Raw genomic sequence first — 20422 nt, forward strand, 5'->3', positions numbered from 1 at the left:
GGAATTAGATGGCTTCTGATACTATGGCATTGGATGTAACACCACTAATGTCTCACCCTTCTGTGATGCCACGAGGCAATAAACCATCTTTCAAAACTCTCTCAGTTGTCCTGTCTCTAGTAATTTTAACCTCCTGATAGCAGGTCACTGAGGTACTGCACACATATTCACTTGCAATATAAAATGTCAAAGGAGGAAATGATGTTTGCCATAAATCCAACATTAAAGAATTCACTGTCATCATGACCTCGTTGGTGTTCTAGAAGGAGGGGAAAAAAGGATTAAGATATTTCCTTTTTTCACTCAATTTACTGAAATTTAGTTAGGGAGATTTTACCCTACTCCCCAAGAGCATGTGATACTCAGAGAGATAACAGCTCTACATAAAAGGTATTTTCACGAGTTGAAAAACAGGCAAAGAAATAAAGGAAGTTCATTCCAGAGGAAAAAAACCCCAAACAAACAGCTCAAATATGCAAGTCAGGCTTTGGAGGCTGTGTATAGAACGTCTTCCCTTGCTTATTTTCCCATTCATCATTATGTATAATATTTTGTCACAGAAAAAGAAAGGGAAATAAAATACTTTATTTAGTTGCCCAGAAGTTTCAATACAAAAACTCTTCCTGCCCAGGAAATGCCCATGGGCTTGCTGGTGGGAGCCTTTACAAAAGGACAGGCAATATTTATGAGCAGTTTGAAGGTTTCCTAGTGAATATCCATCTGGACAAAGTGGATATGCAGGCTTTGCACTCTCTCCCTCTCTCTCTCAGTCCTAGGTCAGTTATCTAATCATATAATTACATCCAATTTTCTCTGAGGAATAGCTCTGCATAAGTGTAAGTTAAATGCCTCAAAGGCATCTAAATCAGGATTTTCTTAGTAGTGCAACAGCCTTAAAAACAAATTAAAATCATGCTTGCATGACAAAGGGGATTTTGTCTCAGATTTTGAATCCCTTTCAAGGAAATGAGTTCACTTTGGCTTGACAAAAGGAGGCTGCACACCCTGTGGTGGGAGCAATTGGTGGCATTTTTCCCTTTTCAGGAAAGATGCTTCCAGGCAACTGCAGAGATGCCCTGAACTTTGTCTCACTCACCTTTCTCCACCTGCCCCTTGAAATGCAAACAGGACTCCCAGACTGGCCCATAAAAAATAACAAGCACTGCTAGGACATCTGTATGGAGATTATATTGTTAATCAATATATTTTGCATAGCCCCATGGATCACTTGTTATTGATGATTATGCACTTTAGCTCCTGTGACAATTTGTCAATAAAATAAAAATAAAAAAAGGCAAAGGACAGCATACTTTTAATTCAAAGATGATCTCTTTCTTGAAAAGAGGTGCCATTTTCCAAGTTCTGAAAAGACCTAGCTCATGAATATATTCCATTTACCTAGTGGAGGAGCTGTTCAAGGAATCAAAGCCTTCTTGGTAATCACAATACAGGTATTTGAAGGTGAATAACTTTCTTTTAGACTTTGGTTACTTTTAAAAATGAATACTGGAAAAAGAGGAAGTTTGCTAAAAAAGTAAGTTTTGAGTTACTGAAAGTGTGTTATTCAAACTCAACATAGATTGGCATAGTTTTTACCCCCACAAAGGACAGAGAAAAATTCTGGTTATGGACAGTTTTAAATATTTCCTTTTTTTAATGGAACTGACATTTCATCTCCAAGTTTTAATCCAAAATATTAAATACTTTGCTTTTTAAGAGGGAAAAGAAGAGTGGGTGAATTATCCTTAGGTTTGAAACAGCATACCTGAGTTACTTAGGCAGCCACAAGCATTACTTTTTTCTCCAAAGCATCCCAGCCCCTAGGGACTCTTTCTCCTTTCTCAGGGTTTGCTTCCCTTAAACAAAACTGCCCAGTTCTTTGTTTCCCTAAGCAGGTTTTCTCCACTCCTAGCACAAGTCTGGATCAGCCCACCAAGCTCCCAGCTAACTAATGACTCTTGATTACTGATGAACTTCTGTTGCATTTCAGCAGTGACAAAGATGAAAAAGGCTGTCCCCTTGCAGATTCCCCAACCTATCCAGTCCTTGGCAGAGAATGCCATGGCCATCCCACCTTCCACATTTAACACATAGAAAGGACACACAAATACTAAACCAATATTTCAAAAGTCCCTTTCTTTTATTACAGGATATAAATGCTGAATGCAGTATTGATCCACTCTACATCCAGATGCTGTACTCAAAACACAGGGCCTAGAGAGCTGTCGATATTTAAGAGGAGCTTTCATGGAAGAAAGGCTGGGATGACTTTCAGAGGTCCTTTGTCCCTGACTGTCTGCAGGAGTAAGTTAATCAGGAGATGAAGCTCTTGTATCTAAGCCAGGCTTGGGATGGAGCTGTGCAGTCTGAGTGAAAGTAAGGAGTTCTGTTCTATCACTGTAAATACATTCAAAGTGGGAATGTGCTAATTGCAGCCGTCTGTGAGCTGGAATTAATATAAACAATAAATATAAAATAGAATCCATGAACCTGGTAAAGTTACCAAGGCAGTAAATGCTAGAGATGAGATGCTGAATACATTATTATTTTAAGACTTGTGCCTAGTTAAAATGAGATAAGAAAAAAACCCAACTTCTTGCAAGCCATTTTAATTCAGTTTGTGGATAGCTGCTGGAGAATCAAAATTTTGATCAGTTATGCCCCACTTGGGATGCATAAAGCTCCAGTCTTCAGCTTCTGTTAGTTTAATACAAGGATGGCAAAAATCATGTGGACATTCCCTTCATTTACTCTTGGAACAAACAATTCGCTCATCACCATGTTTTGGCTGTCTGCCTGAACTGCTGAAACTGTTGCTTCTCCTTGAAGAATAACATTTAACCAGACAGATAATAACCCAGTCAACCTGAGGTCCTCAAAAACACCCCTATCAGGTCAATATATTGCTCTAATGAGGAACAACCCTGGCTTCCAGAACACTGTTTTTATTTAGGAAATCTGCAGGCAAAGGAGATGGGGATATTCAGGAGAAGAGGCTGTAGTTGAAAAAGGCTGGCTCTATTAAATAGCTGTCCATCTCCCGGCACTCCAGGGAAGGAAGCATGCCCCTCTAACAAAGATGAAGGGAATATCAATGGGGCTAATCTCTTCAAAGTGCTCAGTGCTCAAAGCAATCGCCTGCAGTAGCACAGTCCCCACCCTCATTAGCTCAGCAAACACAGCCAGAGACAAAACACTATCTGCAACCAGGGCAAAAAAAAAGTAAAATACAGGAGTTCCAAGCCACCTCCCTTTCCCTTCCAAAGGACAAATATTTCATACGTTTTAAATTATGTCTGTACTGAAAATAAAGTCATATATTTTAAGAATCCCTTTTCTTTCCCTTCCAGTATATTTAAATATTTTGGCGTTTGCTCATATTGAAAAATGGTCATGACACAACAGAAATACTGCACAGCACAACTCTCCCCCTGATCAACAAAGGGGGGAAATTCATTGCCAGCTTTTTCCCTTTGGCAAACTGCAACAGTCAGAAATAAGGAGAGTGATAGTTTCATTCTCCACAAAACAAGGAGACAAAACATTCTGTCAATCAGCTCATATTTGTGTAAGTCCAATCTACCCATTGCCTCCGAATTAAAGAATTTTTATGGTCAGGAAAACAGATGTTGTGAATGAGAAAAAATGGCATACAGCAGCAGAGAGGGAAGGAGACAGAATTAGGAGACAAGGAATTACTGTTGAATAATTCAGTCTTCCAGCACATCCTTTTATTCTCATGCTGACCATAGGAGTAATTAAGGATGGTCAAACACTCCTCAGGGAAAGAGGCTGACAGGGATGTCTTGTTGATCTGACTTCCGAGGAGAAGCAGCATGATCAGGGCTGGAAAACAGGTCAAATAGGCTTGTGTAAACCAACTCACACCATGCCAGAATCTCTCCAGGGAGCCCACTAATGGATTCACCAGGGCAAACACATGGGCTGGGTGGCTACCTAGGGACAGAACATCAATACTGGGGCAGTGTCAAACAGCACACAGTTGGGGTAATAGCATCTGCTCTGCCAAAGCTGGGATTTCAGCCTGAGGCACAAAGGACAAAACGTTTATCTCCCAGTGTGGCTGAGGTGAGCCAGCCCACCTGTACTTCTATCCAAGATTTGAAAATCTTTGGCTTGTATAAAAACAACTAGGTAAAATGGACCTGAAAGTTTATCTCCCACCCATCAGTTTAAAGTAGGGATCCACATTCTAATATGGACCAAAAATGTATCACAGGCTTTAAAGAAGAATTTTATAAAGGGATACTCAAGTTTAGACTGAAGAGAAGTAGAAAAAGAGGGGGATGGACAAGATAAAGGAGAAACAGAGAGTCATCACTGCTTCAAACTTGCCAGCATAAACCAAAAGCCTGACTTTGGTGTTCAGTCCTATCCTCTGGAGGGAAAGGAAAGGGAAAGGAGAAAGGAAAGGGAAAGGAGAAAAGGAAAGGAAAGGAAAGGAAAGGAAAGGAAAGGAAAGGAAAGGAAAGGAAAGGAAAGGAAAGGAAAGGAAAGGAAAGGAAAGGAAAGGAAAGGAAAGGAAAGGAAAGGAAAGGAAAGGAAAGGAAAGGAAAGGAAAGGAAAGGAAAGGAAAGGAAAGGAAAGGAAAGGAAAGGAAAGGAAAGGAAAGGAAAGGAAAGGAAAGGAAAGGAAAGGAAAGGAAAGGAAAGGAAAGGAAAGGAAAGGAAAGGAAAGGAAAGGAAAGGAAAGGAAAGGAAAGGAAAGGAAAGGAAAGGAAAGGAAAGGAAAGGAAAGGAAAGGAAAGGAAAGGAAAGGAAAGGAAAGGAAAGGAAAGGAAAGGGAGTTTTCTCTACAGGGGACAGAGGAGGCACACACAGATCATACAGCCCTGACACAGCACTTGGACATGAGCTGAAGCCAAGAAGAAAGTGAAGATGAACTAAAAGTGCTGATTACCAAATAATAAATGGCAAACTAAGATATGCATGTGGCTGCATTTGTGCTCATTAAGCAAAATCTGTGAGAATATGGGTCAATTATATTTAAAAGAAACAGCCCATGTGAATCCTTAGTTTGTACAGAAAAGGGTGTATAGGGATGCAGGGAAAACACACAGATCTTGGAATGCTGACCATAGTAGAGCAAATGGTTCTGAAGGGATAGACATCAAGCAATTCCTGATGGAAGCAAGGAGAGGAACAAGTGATGTACAATTACAAATGGACTTGAGAAAAGCCTGAATGAGAAGCAAAGCAGGCAGCAAAATAAGTCTCAGTTCTCTATGTAAGGAGGAAACATTCCAAAGATTTGAAAGATGTGCGCCAAAACCATGGCTTGGTCATCACCTTACTGCCCTGTCAGGAGTTATAGCACTGTAGCAAGTCTGAACTGAGAAGTAACCAGAACTGGGAATGGTCTGAGAGAAAAGGCAAATGCCAGGATGAATCCAAAGAATTATACTCCTCCTGCATCCCCTGTTGCTGCACCAAAGGAATTAGGATGATTGAGCACAGCCCGCAGCAAAAACAAGGCAAGAAGAAGCCAGGAAGGGGAAGGAGAGATGTTTGGCTCATGCTGAGATTGAGGAAGGAGGAGAAAAAGCACTTACTTATTAAACAGTTGTTTAATTCTTCACGTTTTGTTTTCTTTCAATACCCAGAATCAGTGGTCAGAAGGTTGTATTAATTGTCAAGAACTTCAATCAAGTAAAAATTACCCAAGTTGAGGCTGTATTGCCTGTGACAGCATATACATAGTCAGAATTGAGGCACAAGGGGAAAAGCACCCTAAGGAATCAATTGATGTTATCAAGTAATCTGCCTCGGAGATTAAAGAACACACAGCAATAAAGTGTTGTAATGAAAAATGCTTTCGAGTCAGAAATGGGAGTCATAGGGAAAAACACACATTAATGTCAGCACATAATTGCTCTATGTGGACGAAATCAGATGCCTCTAAAAAGATTACTGCTAAATTCTGTGCTAGAGGATTCTTCTCCCATCAAGTGTGACTTGAACTGTAATCAAAAGGAGAGAAATACAAAAAGCAAATTCCAGAAACTGCAAAACAAGTGGGACAAAGGGTAAAGATCTTGTCCTGCTTCAGTTCTCTTTACCTGTGGACACAGTGGCCACAGTCACCTCCTGAGATCTGCACGTTGCAAGTGAAGCCACTTCTGATTCAGTCTCTAACTCCAAAATCCACTGTAGGCTTCCCAGCAAAGGACAGCTTCTTCCATCCTAGAAAACTCTCCACCCTAACAAGATGAAGCTTTATCTCCTCAGTGCCTTAAGGGGTATCAATTAATCCAAAGTGTGAAGGAAAGGAGGAAAGAAAGAGCAAAGACAGACACCTGGCTCTGTCACCTCAACACCAGCTTGTCTTTGCAGTCAATACACCAACCAAAATTGAGGAAATCAGAGAGAAAATTGAGAGGGCACCTCACTGCAACATTGATTTGCAAGCACTACATCTGCCAGTTCTGCTCTGAGCACACAAATTGTTACCAGATTAGGGATGTGAAAACTGTAATTTTGGGACTTTACCTGATGTCTCAATCTCAGTGGAAATTCTAACCATCTGAGCTCTAATCTCCATGCCCCCATCCCTGTGGGGATTGCTTCTGGCTTTAACATTATCAGTAATAGCCCAAATAATGTCAAGTGCAAATACTGAAAATGCTCCAGTGATGATATCCCAGAAATCCTGTCAATAATTCTGTGTTCAGTAAAAGGGTGGGTAATAGAGGGATGAAAATTCATCTCTGCTATTGGACACAAAAAACAACTGCAAAGGAACAGCAAACAATGGCCACCCACTGGACCAATGTTTGTCTTGTGGTAATGGTGCTGGGTGATGTCATGTGATGTGCAATTAAGCAAATGAAGCTTGCTTTTAGAGAGCAACACTGAGCAGTTGCCCTGACCCCACCATAGCTGACAGTGGTACCATCTGTTCACTGTCCACGTGTCTCCTGCATCCTTAGAACTGTTGTCTCCAAAAATAAACAGCTTGTATCACAAGATAATCTTGAGCCTGCCATTTCTCAAATTTCACATTTATTTACAGATTTTACATTATTTTAATCTACTTCTCCTCAAAATAAGACATACACCTGTAGCCCTTGGGGATGGTCAGAAGCATGATAAAGCTTTTTGTTCATGCTGAGAGCAACACAGCCTGGATGGAAACAGGTTAAATGTTAACACCTCACTGTATCTCCAGAGCTCAAAGCAGAGCAGTGCATTTTTCCAAATATTATTTTGGAAATGCCCTTGGCCTTACTGGGACTGCTCTTCATTTTGGATTGTTGCTGTGAAGTGGTGCTTGTTTAGTTTGTTTGTTTTAATGTGATGTGATAATAAATAAATTCATCAGAGCACACAAGCTGGAATCTTCTGCACCTTCTCTTACATATGCAATACTAGGTTGTGATTAATCTTATTTACATATTCTAAACTGCAACTGGAAACACAAAAAGTGGGGACAAGAGGGTGCTCCAGGGATGCATGAATATATGCACATGGAGATGCTGGTTAACTTGCACATAAAAAAAGTAGAAGTGAATTTAGTTTAAAAATCAGTTATGTTGTGGTCCATCTTGCATAGTAACTCTGGTCAGCCATTGAAGCATGCAGAATTCAAAGGACATGCTAATTGTGTATAATATCAGAAAAATTTCTGATATTAAACAGTATGGAAGAGCACTACCCCCAGTAGGCTGAGTCCCAGGTAGCTCCATCACCACCTCTCACTGAAAGACCATGAGGTTGTCTCAGAAAGAGCAGGACAAAGCAGAAAATCCCCATGAAGTGCAGTGGTAATTACCAATGTAGTTATTTTCTGCTCATTCACAAGTATGGAAAAGTCCACCTTTAAGCTGAGCTAAAGAAAAGCTGAGGCAGAGTGTAGCCAAAGCAGAAAGATTTATACACAACTTTCGTCACTAATTTATCTGAGTGTGGCTCTAATAAAGCAGGAAATGGCTTTAGGCTGCTATTTAACCAACAGTGCTGGTCAGGCATTTAGGATCACTGGAGCCAGCTAGGCCCATCCCCAAAAATGCCATCAGGAGAACCCCAGTAATTCACAAACTCCTCCTTCAGGAAGCACCTCCCACCTGGTGCATGTCATACCCACCAAGGTAACACCAGTTAAAAACAAAAGATGTGATTGCCTACACTACATTTGCAAAGATAATTACTTGACAACAATACAAAGGAAAGCAAAACAAATTCTTCCATTAGCTGGGGCCTTCCTATCTTTGACCTCAATCTCGTTTGCTGATACCGCCAAACTTTTCATAAACCTCTTCTATCATTATTAGCTTTAATTTAAATAATTACTGGGCAGAAGGAAAAAACCTGCTCAACCACAGCTCTCTAATCTAGTAATTAAATCCACCTGTAAGAGCTGAACAATTTGTGTCTCTGACTATTAATGCAGTCAAGTATTTTACACTGTGTGGTGTAACATCAGCCAGAGAGACTGAGGGACACAGCTGGAAACTGAGCCATGTTTTGATAAGGAAAATCAACCCAAGCTGCTCCAGGGGAAGAGGTCCTGACTGGGGCAGATGTCCCATCCCCAACAGGCTGTTAAACACCAGATATATTTTATCTACTCTGTCCCTCTTGCAGCAGGTACAGCGTGTCTCAGCCAGCTGGAATTCCATCCTTTTGCATTCTGCCTCTCTGTGATCATCCACCCCAATTTGATATCTCTGTTGTGTGGTTATTCCTGCAGAGAAAATTTTGACTTTTGTCCAAATGATGGAAAAACCTGCCCATTTAGATTACTTGAAGCTGATAACCTTTCTAATGGGAATTTCCCATCTGGCAGAAATATTGCAACTGCATTTTTCAGGGATGTGGTTCCCCTGCAAATGACCTAACATTATACACCATAAACTAAGATGTGAAACTTCTTCAAATCCTCCTGAACAAAAAAAATGAGCTCTTATTCCAAATTACACATATAAATACAATATTAGTTAAACTTGTCTTTGGGGAGCTGCCCAAAAATGGACAGTGTCAATGCATATCTTTTCTCCCTTGGAAAATGCAAATACCTTGTTTAATGATACAGCAGAGAGATCCATGAAATCACCACACAAATAATATGGAACTTGATGTCAAAGTTTTCTGCCAAGTGACTCAATATATTGATAATATGCATTCCACAGTATGTGAGTCATTATGACAAAACACCTATCCTATTATTTTTCTTTAATGATTCCCTATTATCTCTCATATTCTATCAAAGCTTTATGTTTTATGAACATATAATGCAAATGCATACTTATTTTTCAACGTGCCTATATATATTATGTTATATATGTATTATATCATGTTGCACTAGCTTTGAGTAAAACCATTTCCTAAGCTAGGATCTAATTCTGTGCTGCAACATGGCTGCTTGTCTGAAGATTGGAACTGAAGATTGGAGCTTTGCTTTGGAACTGAAGATTGTTTTAAAACAAGAATGTTTTAGAACGGCCCCTCTTCAAATGAAAATGCAATGTGCACTCACAGTATCGCTGACATGGTAATACATGGTTGATGATGAAAAATAACTGGTTAATTCAATTCCTTGTGCCTAGTAAGCAGCCCTGTCAGCACGATGAAGTTCTGAGGCAATTATAAGGGAACTTTGTAAGATTGGTTATGAAATGCAACTCCAGAATTAGCAAATAAAAGAACAAACCATAATGCAGATTAAACGCCTCTGGAACACAGGTAATCTCTCTAAGCTTTTTACCCCCATTGATCAGTTCTGTATTTGATGTTGCAATTAATTGTACTCTTTGTTATCATGCAGTTTTCCTTTTATATAAATGGAGCAGCAGTCCAATTTGGCAGTTTAGCCCACAAAAAAACAAATGTATTGATCACTGGCACAATCAGGCATTTCTTCTTCAAAATTAACACATCTGTGCTGCTTCACACATGTTATCTGACTCCAGAACTAGAGAGAGATTAGAGAGATTGCAAAACAAACCTTGTCTTAGGGGGAAAAGTTGTTTTAGAGCCCTACCAGAGCGATGAAAGGAGACCTGGTTGGCAGGATGGGGGCCGGCGTCGATCGATACAATGGGGAGCAACTTCCGCATGTCCCAGAGCTTCATCACGCCAGAGCTGTCACAGGAAGCAATGGTGTCCCCCTGCCAAAGATGGGACAAAATCAAAGCATTGCCTCTCCACTCCTGCCAACATCAAAGCCTCTGCCACAGTGCTGGGCAGCCAAACAGCTACAGTATTTAAACAGATAAATAAATAAGCTGTTAGATGTGAGGTTATCACAGCCTTTTATCAGCTCTGTAGGCTTGAATAGCAACAAGACAACATGACCTCTAAAAGAGAACCAGTTCAGGAGAAACTGGAAGTACAAAGGAGAAAAAAGGTCATCTTGAATTCTGACACCACTGACCCCCAAGAACAGGCCTTGTGGTTCTTTTCTTCTCACACAGACACAAGATTGGCCTTTTAGCCCTGATTTTAAATTTGTCTGCTCCTGTTTTCCGTGTGGAGAGTAAGCTGAGAGCAGAACAGACACTCCTTCCCTGCTGTGTATTCCACAGCCACCCTAAGGGGCAACTCCCCATTCACTTCAGGGTTGCATTGAATGATCCTTCTGGGTCCCTTTCTCTCGGAATATTCTGTGATTCTGTGAGAAACTCCCTCCTTTCAGTGAGGCAGAAGCACAGCAGGGATTGTGCAAGGAAACAGTCAGACCATGTCCCCCATGTTTCTATTCATTATTAATTAAAAACAAACAAACAAACAGAAACCCCACAAACTAACAACCCAAACAAAAACCTCAAACAAAAAACACCTCAAAACCCAAAACAAACCCCAAAACAACCCACTCCCTCTCCACAACCCCCCAAAAACCAAAAAACCAAACCTCTAACCTAAAAAGAGTATTTTGATTATGTAGCATATACATAAATGCAAAAATCAAAGAGGGCAGGGTAAAGGATGCCCAAACATAATTTTGTTTTGCTAATTCCTCCCACTAGAACAGAAAGAACCACCCAGCTACCCATATAAAAACATTTATTTTTCATTTAAACCTTCTAAATGAAGATTTAAATCCCAAGGGCAGCTCAGCTGGTGTGCACTCACAGTTATCAGTGTCTTTTCCAATTTATGCAAGTGCAAGATTATGTTAAAGAATACTGTTTGGAAATGGGAATCACAATGGTATGGGACTGAAAATTAGGTGAAACACAGGTCAGATACTGCATCCATTATTTTAAAAAAATTAATTTATTTTTTACATCTTCCACATAAATAGTACCTGCAATAAAATGTGTGGTGTTTTCTAGCAAATAGAGGATTTAAGATCTTAAAATACCCATCAGCTTCTCAACTAGAAACTAATGACTTGCAAAACACTACCCTGGTGTAAGTATAATGAAATCTTTAGGTTCATTTGGAGGAGATCTAATGTCAAAACTCCATTCTGGCTTGTTACAGGGACTAATACAGACTTAACACCAAGAAACAAAGTAATCATTGCTTGGAGAATTCAGCAGCCAGGCTCTCAGCACCTGCTGTTTTGCAGAAAAAAAAAAAAAAAAAAAAAAAAAAGTCAGTAACCACAACTATATCCCACTCAACACAGTGCCATGAGCATCGTGGCTCTGCTGGACTGTCTCTCCAGCTATGCCCACTGAATTCCCCTTCATTTCATCTGAATCCTTCCAGCAAGCTCAGCCTGTACAAAGGATGAGGGCCAGAAGGCTGGTCAGGAAACAAAGAACAAAAAACTCCAAAATACAACAACTACTCTCCAAATTGTTGTATGGCTTCAACTGGATCTCAGGAAAGCAAATTTTAAATGTGGGGGGGGGGGGGAAAAACTATCATCATGGATATGAGACTTGAAGAGTCATCAAATCCAGTCCCTTCCTCTCACAAGCAGTGTTTTCATACATTTGCTGTGTTACAAGTGCTGAATTCCCCATTAGCAGCAATTCCCCCATCCACCCCATGACGCTGATCTAAAGCAGCCCATGAGTATAATAGGAGTATAAAAGTACTTTTTCACATGCAACCTGTGTCCTTTAGGTTAAATAAAAGTGAGTTTTTGCAGCAAAACTCCTCCCTTCTTGCCTGTCCCTGATGCATTTCAATTACTGTGTCCACATCCCACTTGGACACTATTTTCTTGGACTGTAAAAAACTAAGCTTTTCCTTCTCTCCTCCCCACCCCTTCCAGATAGCATTGAGCCTGGATTAATTATGCATGTACCCATTGCTGATGTTTATAGAGCAACTCCTGCCAAACTGATCACCAATTCTGCAATGATCTGACTTTCAGAGGGGCTAGAGATGCATATCTCAGCTAAGTAGAGGGTTTGATGGAGCTGGCACACAGGAGTGGGATGTCTCCTTCCCTTAGGTCATCAGCCATCACTCCAGTAAAGTGAAGAGGAAATGATTATGTGTGTACAAAGATCCCTCCATTCCCCAGCATAAATACCTGGCTTCTGGACCAGCTCTTCCCACTTCACCACCCTCTGTCTTTCCACCTTCTTCTGCAAAGACTATATCCATCTCTATCAATGGCCCACTTAGGAAATCACCAGTATCCTTTACACCCGTTATTTCATATCTTTTAATGTGACTTTGACATATGATTGCATTTTACTCTGGATTTTTTTCTATCCAGAGAGACACTTTAACAACAAATTGCTTTGGGAGTGTGTGTGAGTGATAGTTTTGGTTTGGTTTAGAACATGTGTGGCTTCACACTTGTTTGGTATGAACTCCAAAAAATGAGTTCAATAAATGCTGCTTAATTACAGCTTTGGTAGCTCAGCAATTGTGACCCAGATCAATGGACAGCCCACCTGGCTAAGACTGCACATAATCCACTCAGCCTAGTTACAGAAGACACTCCAGTGAGTGCTCTGTGACTCCTCCTTGTGTCACCTACAGTTGCACCCATGGATTTTCAATATGACATTTCTCTTGTAAGTAACAGCACAGCCCAGCTGACAGGACGTAACAGCACCGAGAACGTGTCCCTGGAACAGATATTATGCAAACATTGATCAGAGACAGTCCCTGCTGCAAAGTGACTGAGAACTGACTTTGACCTTCTCACTGGCCCTGATGTGGAGATCATTACTAGTGGCATAATTATGAGGAAAACATTCTAATTTACTTGATTTACAGGTTTTCCCTTCTAGTCATTAATTTTGCTACAGTAGGTGGCACACAAGACAAGACCCATTTCCTGCTTTCTCACAGTCTTGCCATCCCATTCTCTGCCATGTTCATTTTCCCCCATTGCCACTACAGACCCCTAAGGTAAACAAACTTCCTCTCTGGCAGGAATTTACACAATCCAGCTGTTTATAGGTGTCAGATCCACTCACCACCCTCACTCGTTCTGGGCTCAGTTGGTCAGAGCCTGGTGCTAACAGCACCAAGGCTGTGGGTTCAATCCCTGCATGGGCTACTCACTGAAGACTTGGACTCAATGATCCTTCGGTTCCCTTCCAACTCAGACTGTTCTATGATTCTGGGATCTGTGGCCACACCAGTGTCTGGGTTTGAAAGACAGGTGTTTGTTAAGAAAGGCAAGAACCTCTCTTGAAATGGAAAATGTAAACCCCCTTCCTCTAAATTATTATAATTTTGAAATTAAGGAGCTTTCAGGTCCTTATGGGAATAGGGATAACAATTCTTTACTATGAAAATTAAAATATAGTAATACAAAACAACAAAACACTGACACAGTCAGAATACAACCTGGCACTCCATCAGTCAGTCAGGGTGTTGGTAGCAGTCCCATTAAATGGTGGCTGCATCCTCCTGCAGTGACAGATGTGGTTCTGTTGGAGCAGTGCTCCTGCAGAAGGTGCAGTTTTCCTCCAAAGGTTCAGTGATGTTGTAGAAGGGTCTGGTTTTCCTCTGGAATCCAGTGAGGAAAAAGGCTGCCTTGATGTTCCAAATCTCAGATTTTATCTAGATAGGAAATGCTTGGCTTCTCCCCCTGGGTGGAGCATCTCTCGATGGGATGATGGAATTTTATCAGTCAGGCACTGGGACTCAATGGGATGATGGAATTTTATCAGCCATGCAGTGGGATTCAATGGCCATTAACAGGAAATATCTCCCTGGAGGAAGGATGGGTTGTGGAAAAGATAAGGATCACTGCCCCACGTGGTTTTAATAGATGGTGATAGAATACATATTTTTGGTTACATCGTGCTTTGCAAGCCAAGACAACCAGATAGGATGAACCCCCTGATCCTTGTATAGCAACATTGCTGGAGAAATCTGCCCTGGGAAGCACTATCCCATTGTGCTGTGTGCTGGGTGACCTAGAGAAGATAGTCCTGTCCAAAGGATTCACACACTGTCTTAGTGGCAAAGATCAACTAGTTCTTGCTGTCACAAGTCTGCAGACATTTTAACAATTTCCTCCCAGAGGCCTGGTATAAACAAAGTGTGTGTAAAATGTAACAGCCAGCAGTGTATTTGGCCTGATTTCTGTGATTAGACAGCACACCTCATCAGGAAACAGAAATAAGAAAACAGATTTCTGATGGCAACATGTCAACACACACAAACAGGTATTTGATCAGCCTCGACACACTCTGCCCACAGACTTATTACTAAATGCATTAATTATCACCGATCCCGAGGCAGCTACTACACTGAGAACATCACATCATGATTCTGTTAGTGATCTGGCTATTACACTTCATCACTTCTTCACTCTATTCCACACCTTATCCAAATCAAGTGAGCTGGAGATGGGGGATAACAACTTTTCAATAGGAAAAAAAAAAACAGGAATGTAACCAAGCTGAAAGATTATTTGGAGCTACACATCATTCAAAGAAAAAGAAAAGGATAAGTCTTATGTTAAATGAACTCATTTCCATCTGGCCATGGGCCATTTTCAGAAGCTTTTAAGGTGGAATCACTTTAAATTCTCCTGTGAGCTTTTAGCTTTTTCATCCCTGATACAGTTATTATTTTAGTCATTCCTGAAAGAACCCCCTGCCTTGATTATGGTTTTCTTCTTATTTCTTGCCACACTAAAGTCTTTTTTATGATGTGTTTTGGAAGTTGCATTTTACTGAACAGCATGGTGGACCATCAGGGCTTGACTGATTTCCTGCATGTAATAGGAGGAGACAATGAGTTCCAAGGAGAAGAGATGCAAAAGCAGATTCCCCTTGTTCTGATTTCCATCTACACTACATTTGCTGCTGCTCAGCCCAGTTCCATTAGCTCCTTTAATCAGAGAGCATGTAGAATGATTCTATAAAACTGGTCAGACTTGCTGCCTAGTCTATAGAATCAAGCTGGTACTGCTTCGTGTGTGCACGCTGGAGTAATTAAAGAATTTATACAAGGATTCAATTAGTTTGCATTCAAAGACTGGCTCTGTTCCAGGCTCTACTTAAAGGACTTTGCAAGTCCTTTAATTGCCTTCACAGTTCCACCCTCCACTCTTTACCTTCCTGCCAAGTTAATGAACATCTTTATATTCCAGAATACCTCCCATTAAAATGGACATGCTCAGCTCCATATACATCACAATCCCAATCTCAACTGACACTTGCAAACAAACCAAATAATTGGTTTCATCAGGAATGAAAAGATTTATTTAGTTTCCAGGAAGTTTTAAAAATCTATTTCCTTCTTCTCTTTTCTTAAAATATGCATTTTTTTTGTCTGAATATTAATGATTAGCAGTGGGACTAATCACCAGGTACACTTTAGGTAAATACTCCTTGAAAATTGCTGTTTCACACCCGTGAGAAGGATAAAAACCTGCATAATTATGTCTCTTGTGTATAACCACACCTCTGGATTTATTGCTGAAAGATCAATAATACATGAACCGCATCAAGTTGCTTTATCTAATTTAGACAGCAGTAGACTCCTCCCAGGAGCATCCTCTTCACAGTTGAAGGCAAGTCAGTAGCTGCTTCATCACCTTTTGCACATATTTTTAAAAAGGCAAAATAGTGACTGAACAGCACCTCCTTTTCACGATGACAGGTTTACTGCTTTGCAGTCCTTTGTTTTCAGGACAGATGCAGCTGGATGAGCTGTATTTTAAGGGACTCCTGCGATGACTTTGACATTTTCACCAACTCCAGTGGCAACAGGTCCATGGTAGGCCCCTTCCCAGCCAGAAAGAAGCTTGATAATTACTGCCCCATTACTCCTGGGAATCTGTTTGAGCTTGGGCATGACAAAGGGCTGATGAGTTTCTTACTGGTCCTACCAGTCTTGTTCCCAGTCTCTGAACCCAGCAAAAGGTTTGTTCTGTGCACACAAAGCTGGAGGGAGCTCCTCGCCATTAAGTGCCAGTAGGCAAAACAACCACATGAGGAACAGCTGCCTCAAATGGAGAGGCTCCAATAATCTGCATTTCTGTCCCTGTGGGACAAATCCTAAATCACTTTACTGTACCCTCATTTCATACACATTCAAGTAAATGTTTTTAAGAGAAGGAGTCATTACCTCCCACACTTACAGCATGAAGCACATCAGAAACCTGAGGAGAGTTATTACCTCAGGCCTTGTTGCAATGCAGAAACTGAATACACTCCATAAAAACAATGAGACACACAGGAAGGTATCCAGAGCCATGTCCCTGTGCCACCCCATCCCACTGTGGAGCAGCAGTAAGCAAGGGCAGAGGGATCTCAAGAGAATCCAGGTGGACGTGGGTGAATCTGCTGTAGTGGTTACAAGGAAAAATATTTTAATATCCAATTAATCCAAATGAATTATGTAAAATACGATAAAGATGGAGGAAAAAATGCTGATGCAGTCCATTAATAGACTTATGGCTAATCAATCACCACCCATTTTTGAAATATCATCTTTAAATAATCCCAATTTCAAATGAAAATAGCATCTTCTTAGAAAGACTGGCAAAAGTACAGAGCTACACCGATTACACTTCAAAGTGCAGTGGTCTATTTTTAACAATTATGTGCATCCAGACTGGGGGAAAACGGTGATTAAGGATTATTAAAAGGCAGTCCTGGTGTTTTCCCATCTGCTTTTTTTCTACCTTTGTTCTTTAATAGTTTTGAGTTGTGCATTGTGATCAAAATTGCAGAGTTATATTTCAAAGCAACTGAAAACTCAGAGCTCATGAAACTGGTGTCTGGCTCTCACTCCCAGTGACATCTTTTACAGCTTTGAATAGCCAGGAACTGGTGAGATACCAGCTCCTGTGGAGGTGAGGAGAATCCAAGATATTGATGCAAAAACAATCATCTCAAAGCTTTACTGTTGGTTCCTACAGAAGAATCTTCCAACTTTCTTAGCAGATGTCCATGAACAACTCCTGATTTTGCACGGAGTAGAACTAGTAGAAGCTGACCCAAGAAGGTGGCTATTGTTGCTGTCAGAGCATATGGAGACTCAGAACACCCCCTGTGTGGTCCAAAGGAGGATCTCCACTAAAAGTAATCCATGGGAATGGCAGAACTTTGTTACAGCAGTTTCCAATTCTACTGACTTTCAAAAATAACTACATATCACAGATCTCTAGTTTGTGTACATGCACTCTGCAGGCTTTCCTCTTGCTGTGTGAAATGGGGGAATCTCTCTTCCCTTTGCCACATCAAGTAGCAGGAAGTGCCTGGTGGTGTGTTTGAGGAGCACAACACATGCTAGGATTGCAGAAACCCTTTGCATAAATTTACATAAACCACTGCACTCCCTGCAGAGTTACTGCTCGCAGTAGTTGACATTGCACTTGAAACAGTGCTGCAAAGGGAGCAATAGCTTTTGCAGAGAGGTTTACAATAATCAGTTTTGTTTTTTCCCATCAAAGAAGGGTGTGAATTCTGGGAGCTGTGCAGTGAGAGGAGATGAATGATAATTGCCATTACTGGCTTTTCTCTGTATTTTTGAGAGACACCATGACTAATGTAAAGTTAGGTGCCATCATTACCTGATTAGATATTCCTAAGAGCAACAAGCACAAAAATTCCTGGGCTACACTGTATTTGTGCACAGGGATTTTATTGCCATTCAGTTCCACATGTGAAAAACTGGATACTATTCACTGCAGTAATGTTAAAATACAGATATAATACATACTTCCTTAAGTTCATAAATTAGAATTAATGGCAAGAGATCTATTGCTGAAATGCAAAATTGTTCCTTTTAAAATGCAGAACATCTAAGTCACTGAAAGAAAATGAGTGTCAGAAAAGTACATGTGCTTTTTTTAAAGAGAAACCACCAAAGGAACATGTAAAGTCATGGAATCATTTAGGGGGAAATAGACCTCTAAGATCATTGAATCCAACATCGTATTTGTCTCCTTATCTTGTCTTTGGGTGTTTAGTAAGGGGAACTAAATGCTTAAAGAAAGAATACCAACAGTATTAGAAATGTACTCACAGAAACTTACCTAATTCTGAACTCCAGGGAGTGTATGAATCTCTCTCACAGTTTTAATGTATTCCAGGTGAAAGAATGATCAGTTCAACTAATCTCATCCCACTTCACAAAAAAACCAGCTAACATCTATGGTAGGCTGACAGTGCTGGGTCCCAGGTGTCCCCAAACCCACTCTATGATTCCCTGCCTAAGCTAGACATGACTGAGAGAAATAGAACAGAAGTTTTGTGGGTTGGACTAAAGATAGGGAGATATCACTCACCAAGCACTGTCATGGACAAAGCAGACTTGACTGGGTAAAAAAAAAATTAATTTATGTAGGAGACTGGAGGAATGGTTAACAGGCTCAAAACAACCAGGTGGGAAGTGGGGTGAAAACAGGATGAGCTCTGTCTCTTTCTTCTTCTTCTTCAGATACATTGTAAGCCAGACTGAAAAATTTCAGTCAATGCCTTCTTCAGTGCCTTGTGTCTGGGTAAGTTAAAGTTCCTGAAACGCCTTACCGAGTCTGGATGATGTTTTAAATTTTGCCAAGTACCTTATTCTACCTTAATCTTCTAAAGTTTGCAAGTCAAAGTTATTGAACCACCTGAGAATTTTGTTGTTTCTCCCATGCACTGCCCAGATTACATCTAACCACCCTCTCCTGAGCCCACAGAGTGGGAGAGGGCAATCCACTCTCACTGACCCCACAGCCCCCCACAGTCCCCATAGCCCTCACAATCCCCATTCCCTAACAGCCCCCATAACCCCTACAGACCCCACAGCCCCCCACAGTCCCCATAGCCCTCACAATCCCCATTCCCTAACAGCCCTCACGATCCCCTTTGCTCTAACAGCCCCCATAGCCCCTAGAGGCCCCACAGACCCCACAGCCCCCCACAGTCCCCATAGCCCTCACAATCCCCATTGCTCTAACTGCCTCCACAGACCCCACAGCCCCCATAGCCCTCACAGCTCCCACAGCATTCACTGCCCATACAGACCCCATTGCTCTCACAGCCCCCACAGCCCCCATAGTCCCCATTGCTCTCACAGCCCCCACAGCCTTCACTCCTCCCACAAACTCTACAGATCCCACAGCTCTCACTACCCCCACAGCCCCTACAGACTCCACAGCCCTCACAGACCCCACAGCCCTCACAGACCTCACACCCGCCCCAGCTCTCACAGACCCCATAGCTCTCACAGACCCCACAACCCTCACAGTTCCCATTGCTCTCATAGACCCCATAGCCCTCTGTAGGAGACCAGAGAATTGGCAGACTGGCTCAAAACCACCAGGATGCTCCATCTCCCTGTCCCCTTGAGTCTTACTCAGCCTCTGGGCCACACTGAAATGGCGGTGACCGACCTATGGCCTGCCCTGAAATGGCAGCGACTGACCCATGGCCTGCCATGACTGACCCATGGCCCGCCCTGAAATGGCCGTGACTGACCCATGGCCTGCCCTGACATGGCGGTGACTGACCCATGGCCTGCCATGACTGACCCATGGCCTGCCCTGACATGGCCATGACTGACCCATGGCCTGCCCTGACATGGCGGTGACTGACCCATGGCCTGCCCTGACATGGCGGTGACTGACCCATGGCCTGCCCTGACATGGTGGTGACTGACCCATGGCCTGCCATGACTGACCTATGGCCTGCCCTGACATGGCGGTGACTGACCCATGGCCTGCCCTGACATGGCCATGACTGACCCATGGCCTGCCCTGACATGGTGGTGACTGACCCATGGCCTGCCATGACTGACCCATGGCCTGCCCTGACATGGCGGTGACTGACCCATGGCCTGCCATGACTGACCCATGGCCTGCCCTGACATGGTGGTGACTGACCCATGGCCTGCCATGACTGACCCATGGCCTGCCCTGACATGGCGGTGACTGACCCATGGCCTGCCATGACTGACCCATGGCCTGCCCTGACATGGCACTGTATGTCTGCATGGCAAACCTTGCCCTGCAAACCCAACTCAGCACCAAAACAACATGCATTCCCACCCCTGATGGACTTCAGCTGTGTGATCTCAGTTATTTTTCT

At 42.0% G+C, this 20422-nt stretch overlaps 1 protein-coding gene across 1 annotated transcript in view; it reads right to left on the minus strand.

Annotated features, from left to right (window-relative positions):
• Positions 1-20422, minus strand: part of SPAG16 (sperm associated antigen 16) — a 360207-nt gene that overhangs the window by 90047 nt on the left and 249738 nt on the right. Inside the window, exon 15 of the mRNA XM_088167654.1 lies at positions 10000-10126. Within this exon, the coding sequence (XP_088023780.1) occupies positions 10000-10126 (127 nt within the window). The remainder of the gene's footprint in view (positions 1-9999; positions 10127-20422) is intronic.

Source organism: Sturnus vulgaris, chromosome 7 (genome assembly GCF_052056855.1).
Source record: "Sturnus vulgaris isolate bStuVul1 chromosome 7, bStuVul1.hap1, whole genome shotgun sequence".
In the NCBI taxonomy this organism is placed as follows: domain Eukaryota; kingdom Metazoa; phylum Chordata; class Aves; order Passeriformes; family Sturnidae; genus Sturnus; species Sturnus vulgaris.